Source organism: Austrofundulus limnaeus, unplaced genomic scaffold (genome assembly GCF_001266775.1).
Source record: "Austrofundulus limnaeus strain Quisiro unplaced genomic scaffold, Austrofundulus_limnaeus-1.0 Scaffold467, whole genome shotgun sequence".
Classification (NCBI taxonomy): Eukaryota; Metazoa; Chordata; class Actinopteri; order Cyprinodontiformes; family Rivulidae; genus Austrofundulus; species Austrofundulus limnaeus.
In genome coordinates this window covers 27,739-35,557 of record NW_013952869.1, presented here as the reverse complement: position 1 = coordinate 35,557, position 7,819 = coordinate 27,739, and the positions used below count along the sequence as shown (strand labels likewise).

The 7,819-nt window shown below is 39.8% G+C and overlaps 1 protein-coding gene across 1 annotated transcript in view; it reads right to left on the bottom strand.

Moving 5' to 3' along the window:
• Positions 1-6,205, bottom strand: part of hmmr (hyaluronan-mediated motility receptor (RHAMM)) — a 15,886-nt gene extending 9,681 nt beyond the window's left edge. Inside the window, exons 1-9 of the mRNA XM_014025309.1 lie at positions 6,077-6,205; positions 5,732-5,830; positions 5,552-5,643; positions 5,359-5,436; positions 5,085-5,273; positions 4,582-4,668; positions 4,348-4,459; positions 4,203-4,268; positions 4,043-4,116 (exon numbers count right to left, since the gene is read on the bottom strand). Of these exons, the coding sequence (XP_013880763.1) occupies positions 4,043-4,116; positions 4,203-4,268; positions 4,348-4,459; positions 4,582-4,668; positions 5,085-5,273; positions 5,359-5,436; positions 5,552-5,643; positions 5,732-5,830; positions 6,077-6,122 (843 nt within the window). The 5' untranslated portion in view covers positions 6,123-6,205. The remainder of the gene's footprint in view (positions 1-4,042; positions 4,117-4,202; positions 4,269-4,347; positions 4,460-4,581; positions 4,669-5,084; positions 5,274-5,358; positions 5,437-5,551; positions 5,644-5,731; positions 5,831-6,076) is intronic.
• Between the last annotated feature and the right edge of the window lie 1,614 nt (positions 6,206-7,819).

Below are 7,819 nucleotides of genomic sequence, written 5' to 3'. Positions count from 1 at the left end.
TCTCATAGTTGAGGTCTACCTATGATGTCAATTACAGGCCTCTCTCATCTTTTTAAGTGGGAGAACTTGTACAATTGGTGGCAGACTAAATACTAATTTTCCCCACTGTATCATATAGGGGACAAAGTGATATTCGAGAAGTGAAATGAAGTTGATGTGATTTACAGAAAATGTGCAATAATTGGTTAAACAGAATTAGGCAGGTGCATAAATTTGGGCATAAAAAACCTTAACTCAATATTTAGTAGCTCTTCCTTTCACAGAAAGAACAGCCTCTAAATGCTTCCTACAGCTTCTAATGAGAGTCTGGATTGTGGCTGAAGGTATTTTAGACCATTCTTCTTTACAAAACATCTCTAGTTCATTCYYSTTMGATYGTTTCTGAGAATGGACAGCTCTCTTTAAGTGACACCACAGATTTTCAATAATATTCAGGTCTGAGGACTGAGATGGCCGTTTCAGAACGTTGTACTTGTTCCTCTGCATGAATGCCTTAATAGATTTTGAGCAGTGTTTATGGTGATTGTCTTGTTGGAAGATGCAGCCCCAGCTTCAGCAGCTTCAGCTTTGTCAGTGATTCCTGGACATTGGTCTCCAGAATCTGCTGATATTGGTTGGAATCCATGCATCCCTCAGCTTTAACAAGATTCCCAGTCCCTGTACTGGCCACACAGCCCCACAGCATGATGGAACCACACCCCCACATGTTACTGTAGGTAGCAGGTGTTTTTCTTGTATTCTTTTTCCTCCATGCATAACGACCCTTGTTCTGCCCAAATAACTCTACTTTAGTTTCATCAGTCCACAGCACCTTATTCCAAAATGAAGCTGGATGTCCAAATGTGCTTTAGCATACCTCAAGCAGCTCTGTTCGTGATGTGGGCGGAGAAAAGGCTTCCTCTGCATAGAGTTGGGCATAATCGTATCGTGTGCAATTAATCGTCAGAAAAACATTAATCGATTACTTTTTGGCACTTGACAATTAATACGATTAATGGCAGCCAGACTGACTGGAGATTACTCCGGTCAGTCCGCTCGGTGCTCCTCTCTGCTTCAAATATGAAGAACATTAAAAATGAAGTTCTGTAATTTATTTATCTATCAACACAATTGATGTATAGCCTGAAATCTGTAATTTTCACACATTTTGGAACAATTATTTATAAAGATCAAATCNAGACTGACTGATTTCTCTATTAAAATAACCATTTCTTTCAAAAAGATTATATTATTTAGAGAGCTCATGTAATCATTTCATACTATTTATTCTTCATATTTGATCATTTATTGAATCACAGAGCAGTTCAGTATGGTTCTAAATATAAGCAAGATACTGTATATTGTGAAGACTGAAATTTGTAGATATGATAAACTACAAAAAGAACATAGCGGATTGCTTTTTTTTGGTGGTGGTGGTGGTGGGGGGTAACGCTAAGCGGAGGTTCATCTTTACAATAATATGGCGCAAAGAAATGTTCATCTGTTAGAGTTAATACTTTCATTGGAAGKGTTGAAACAGCAGTTCTTACAGAAAGAGGCGACCTCCCGTAACAGCGCTGTCGAGGAGAGGAGTTTAATCACGCGAGTAAAGTTGGACATAAAGTCATATGAAAAAGTTTGGGCACCCTTGTTAATTTTTCTTATTTACCTTTATAAATCCTTGATTGTTTGGAGTAAAAATATCAGTTAAATATATCATATAGGGGACAAACAGTGATATTTGAGAAGTGAAATGAAGTTGATATGATTTACAGAAAATGTGCAATAATTGGTTAAACAGAATTAAACAGGTGCATAAATTTGGGCATAAAAAAAACCTTAACTCAATATTTAGTAGCTCCTCCTTTCACAGAAACAACAGCCTCTAAATGCTTCCTACAGCTTCTAATGAGAGTCTGGATTGTGGCTGAAGGTATTTAGACCATTCTTCTTCACAAAACATCTCTAGTTCATTCAGGTTTGATGGTTTCTGAGCATGGACAGCTCTCTTTAAGTGACACCACAGATTTTCAATAATATTCAGGTCTGGGGACTGAGATGGCCATTCCAGAACGTTCAACTTATTCCTCTGCATGAATGTTTTAGTAGATTTGGAGCAGTGTTTATGGTCGTTGTCTTGTTGGAAGATGCAGCCCCGGCTTCAGCAGCTTCAGCTTTGTCACTGATTCCTGGARATTGGTCTCCAGAATCTGCTGATATTGGTTGGAATCCATGCGTCCCTCAACTTTAACAAGATTCCCAGTCCCTGTACTGGCCACACAGTCCCACAGCATGATGGAACCACCCCCACATTTTACTGTAGGTAGCAGGTGTTTTACTTGGAGTGCTGTGTTCTTTTTCCTCCATGCATAACGGCCCTTGTTCTGCCCAAATAACTCTACTTTAGTTTCATCAGTCCACAGCACCTTATTCCAAAATGAAGCTGGCTTGTCCAAATGTGCTTTAGCATACCTCAAGCTGCTGTTTGTGATGTGGACGGAGAAAAGGCTTCCACTGCATAGTGTTGGGCATAATCGTATCGTGTGCAATTAATCGTCAGAAAAACATTAATCGATTACTTTTTGGCACTTAATTAATACGATTAATGGCAGCCAGACTGACTGGAGATTACTCCGGTCAGTCCGCTCGGTGCTCCTCTCTTCTTCAAATATGAAGAACATTAAAAATGAAGTTCTGTAATTTATTTATCTATCAACACAATTGATGTACAGCCTGAAATCTGTAATTTTCACACATTTTGGAACAATTTTTTATAAAGAGCAAATCTTTCCCACTAAATTGGTCATGTGACTACAAAATAAGGGTGTCCAGGGACTCCAGGGGATTAATCGTCAAATTAATCGTTGTTGGCTAAATACCACAATTAATCGTGATTATTTTTTTGCCAATATTGCCCAACCCTACCTCTGCATCACTCTCCCATACAGCATCGCCTTGTGTAAAGTGCTGAATAGTTTAACGATGCACAGTGACTCCATCAGCAGCAAGATGATGTTGTAGGTCTTTGGTGCTGGTCTGTGGGTTGACTCTGACTGTTCTCAACATCCTTCACTTCTGTTTATTAGAGATTTGTCTTTGTCTGCCACTTCGATCCTTGACTTGAACTGTGCCTGTGGTCCTCCATTTTCTCACAGTTTCTCACAGTGGAAACTGAAAGCTGAAATCTCTGAGGTAGCTTTCTGTATCCTTCCCCTAAACCATGARGGTGAACAATCTTTGTTTTCAGCTCATTTGAAAGTTGTTTTGAGACTCCCATGCTGCCACTCTTCAGAGAAGACGCAAAGAGGAGAAAAACTTACTATTGCCTCCCTTAAATACACTTTCTCACCTGTCACCTGTGTATGGAGGTCAAGGGTCACTGAACTTACCAAACCAAATTTAAGTTCCATTAATTAGTTCTAAAGGTTTTGAAAACAATACGATGAACACAGTGCCAAAATTTATGCACCTGCCTAATTTTGTTTAACCAATTATTGCACACTTTCTGTAAATCATATAAATTTAATTTTACTTCTCAAATATCACTGTGTTTGTCCCCTATATGATAGATTTTACTGATTATTTTTAATCCAAACAAACAATGATTTATAAAAGTAAATCAGAAAAATTAACAAGGCTGCCCAAACTTTTTCATTTGACTGTATCTGATAACGAAGCTCTGAACACATAAACTTATACTGTTAGATTTTAGATACAAACGTCACGGGTAGCTCGGGAGCGAAGTGTGGAGGACGGGGTTTGTTCACTCAGGACAGGAGCTGCAAGCTGACTGGTGTTTATCCTGCAGACTGCATCAGAAAGACCCACCCTGCTCTGCTCTGATTGGACAAAGCTGTGGGGTTCGTTTGATTTGTTGAAAGCAGCGTGTGCATCAGACTGGGTGAAGGAGACCGCAACAGAAAACGAGCAGGTTTCTCTTTTCCTCYTTTTTTCAAATACCGAAAATACCGACATGGGCAAAAAGACGTCGGTTATTGACATAAATGTTGGRYTCTATRATTTTTRGGTTTATCGCCCAGGCCTACTTAGGAGTAGATCATACTTGTATCTGGTCATTTGCTTCATCCAGGTATCTCTGAAGGACTCTGATCTCCTCTCTCAGCTCTTGTATCACAGCTGCAAAACAAAATTGCAGGTTTTTGAGCATCAGACTCAAACATACCTCGGTAAGCAGGAGACAAGGTAAAACATCCAGCACTCACCATTTAACCGAGCATTTTCATTCTCCATCTCTCCATTCTGGGTTTTTGTCACCTGATGCAGCTCCTCTAAAGAAGGAGAGAGAGAGAGAGAAAATGGTTCATCTAAAAACGTCTTCTTGTATCGTTACAAAGTAATAACACTTACCCAGATCTTTATTCCTATTATCGAGAGCAGAAACAGTAGCTCTGGCTGTCTGGAGATCTATTTCTAGCGCCTTCAGCTGGCCTTCAGAGTTAATTTGCAGGAGGCTTACCTCCTGGACAGCACCAGATAGTATGATTAGAAAACAATCAGATAAACAATTTGCAGTTGAACGATTACTCAGCCTCAGAATATGGTTTTAATTGCTGTTAAATCTKTAAGAAAGAAGAAACGTACCTGGTTTTTAGCATCCAAATTGTTCCTCGCTTCCATTAGCTCCATTGTGAGAGAATTGATTCTCTTTTTTGTAGTGTCAGCAGAAACCTAACAAGAAACCAGCAACAGTTTTTATTTGGGTACTGTTAAGTTATACGTATTTGTAACTACTACAAGCTAAGCCGGGGTCTGCAACCTGCAGCTTTGGGGCCTCGTGTGTCTCTTTGGTCCCTCTGCAGCAGCTCTTTGAAGCTGCCATTTCTCTCAAATCCATAAGGGTTACCTTTAAAGAATTTTAACTCTAGACTAGATAATAAAAATGTGCTATATACTTAAGTTTTARAATGTCAATCCCTCCCATTGGGCAAAGGCCCCCCTTCAATGGGCCACCAGTTGATAATCAGAGTTGTGGTACGTTTTGCAACTCCGGATACATTTAATGAAAGTTGCAGACCTCTGACTTAAGGGGGAGCCAAACATTTTAAAGCCAAAGATGGGAGACAAAAACAAAACAACACACACACCTTGTTTTTCAGAAACTCATTGARCTTCTTGAGCTCTGCTTGCTGTCTTTCAAGCGTAATCACACTGGCAGTGAGACCGGTCTTCTCCCTCACTGAAGCCAGCAGCTTGGCCTCCACCTTCTTCAGCTCTTCTTCGAGGCCCAGCACGRGACGGTCCTGCTCCCCTCGCTGCTGCACCAGGGATCGGATCTGGAATCGAATATAGCACAAGTTATCTCGCCCCAGAATATGTATGAATATKCTGTAATCCAAATATTGTCTACAGAATTTGTACCTCTTTCTCTAAGAGTTTCTGCTGCTTCATCTCAAAGGACATGCCGGTTTTTTCCTGCTTTGCACTGGAGCCTCCAGTCTGTTTATGTTTTTATTTCAGGTTATAAAAGAGAAAGAGTTTAATACTAGAAAATGGTGTGAGGTTAGCAGATTTATCRGAGTGGTTTAATATATGTTTAGGTAAGTAAACTTACAACAAGTCCATCAGCAGATAAAGTCCTTCGGACAGGAGAGACAAASACATTTCTGGAAGGTGATGATGGAGGCAGCAGGGCAGCAGCAGTGGCTGAGGACAAGAAAACAAGCAATGAAGACAAAAAAAAATACTGACACATTACGTAGCTTTTTCTTAACTTCTTATCACGTCCACTTACCTGCCTTAACAGYCCTGAATCGATCAGATTTGTCGAAGGACGCAGCTCCCTTCGGATCCTCTGATTTAATCTCGTAGGTTCCTGGAGCAGGAGCACAGCCTTCGGGGGAAACAGCTCGTTAGCTACTGTGATTCKCTGAATGCTACACGGTTACTTTAGGAAATTTGTCCTTTTTCATTTCACCGCGTTTTACTTGGTTTCATTCCATCAAACACCAAACCCACCAAGCGTCGTTAAATGTTAGCTTAGCGGTAAGCCAAGTAGTATGTCAGCTAAGCTASTTACGGTTCATTAACATGAGTGGATGGTTTACCCGCAAGTTGCTAGCTCTTTATTTTTACTTACCGACGTGGTCATTGAACCTCTTCAAAGGAGCTCTCGAAAAGGACATTTTTAATCAAGCTCTGTCGGTATTATTATTATTTTTTTAATAAATGTTTTGCAGTTTTGTCGCTGCAGAGCAGCTGCCGGGAAGCTGAGCAACAAACGCTAACAAGCTGCCGCTGAAATTTCAAACAAACGTCACASGTACGTTTACGTGCGCACGTCCAATAGGATTGGACGCCACCCGCGTCCTTTTCGAGTAGGCGTTTCTCAAGCGTAGTTGGATTTGCTCTGTTTATTGAAGAGGGTCTTTTCCTCTCCGTACCTTCACCTAACCACGAAGATGCTCAAAATGAAGGTAATACAATTTTCATCCATCAAGTTAATTTTCGGATTTTCTGTGTTGAGGTATTAAAGAAAAAGTCACAGATGCGAATGCTGATGGATTTATACTCAATCCCCTATTTGTTTTTAAGAAACTGAACTTTCTTTTTATTTGTCCTCTGTTTGTAGTGAGAGAGTGTGGTGTAGTGATCTCTGATATCTGTTTTGTGCGGAGTTCAAATTAAAAGTCGCCATTTTAAATTCACCGGTCTTGATCTGTTCCGGAAGCACTATTCGTACCGTCAGCTCTTCTGCGCATGCGCAAAAACAAATACTTCCGGGAAAGCTTTGTTTGTTTTTAGCCAGAGCGAGAGAGTTATGTTTTAGCATGTGCATTTTGTTAGACAGCTTGATGACAGAATAGATTTTTTTTTCAGCATTTCGTCACCTGCTATGTTAGAAAAGGAAACGTTTTCTACAGATGTGGATTTTTATCCCYGGAAAACAACACGGAAATTACGCCTTAAAATGTCTCCTGTTGCCCACCAGAGCAGAGTAAATAAATTTTATTCAATCAGAATGCATGTTATGTACMCTATAAATGTTTACAGAATAGAATGTAGGCTACATATAAGGTTGATCTTAAATCTTAAAAATATTTTCAAATCTCGCAACTGATCATTTGGAATAAAGTTAGTTATTCAAAAGCACACTGTCAGCATTTTGTGGTTTCTGGGTTAATCAGCGTAAAAGTGATTCACCTAAGTAAGACAATCTTAGCAATCATACCATGTATTATGAAATTATAAGAAATCTATTCATTTTCAAATTAATTGCAAGTGACCTAATTCTTATGAATAAAGCTTTTAATACAGCACACTGCTCTTTTCATGTGTTCTTACTAGTTTTTTTTTCTCAATCTCTTCATTCAGCACATAACGGTGAGAAGAATAGGAGATGAAAATCCTCGACCTGTCCCCAGATATGAAAACAACTTTCAGTGTCCCTTTTGTTCCCCTGAGATGTACAAATCAGCTGGATATGCTAAAATAGCTACACATCTTGCCAGTCACAAGCTTAGAGCAATCAGTCATGGAGGTATGTCTGGCTACACTTCATTTAGAATTCTCTATTACAAATTATGAGTCATTATTGATTTTTTTTATTATTTAAATTACTCTTGTTTATTATTTTTTCTAGACTTCATGATATACGGCTGTGGACTGGGTTGTGATGGAAAGGCAAAACACTTTCATTGCTATTACTGCTCAAACACCTATATAAACAGGAAGGAAATAATAAAGCATTTGGATCGCCATTGCGCCAATGCCCCATGCCAACCAGCAGCAGCAACACCTGGTCCTCCAGCATCAGTTCCCTCTCCCTCAGCAACACCTGGTCCTCCAGCATCAGTTCCCTCTCCCTCAGCAACACCTGGTC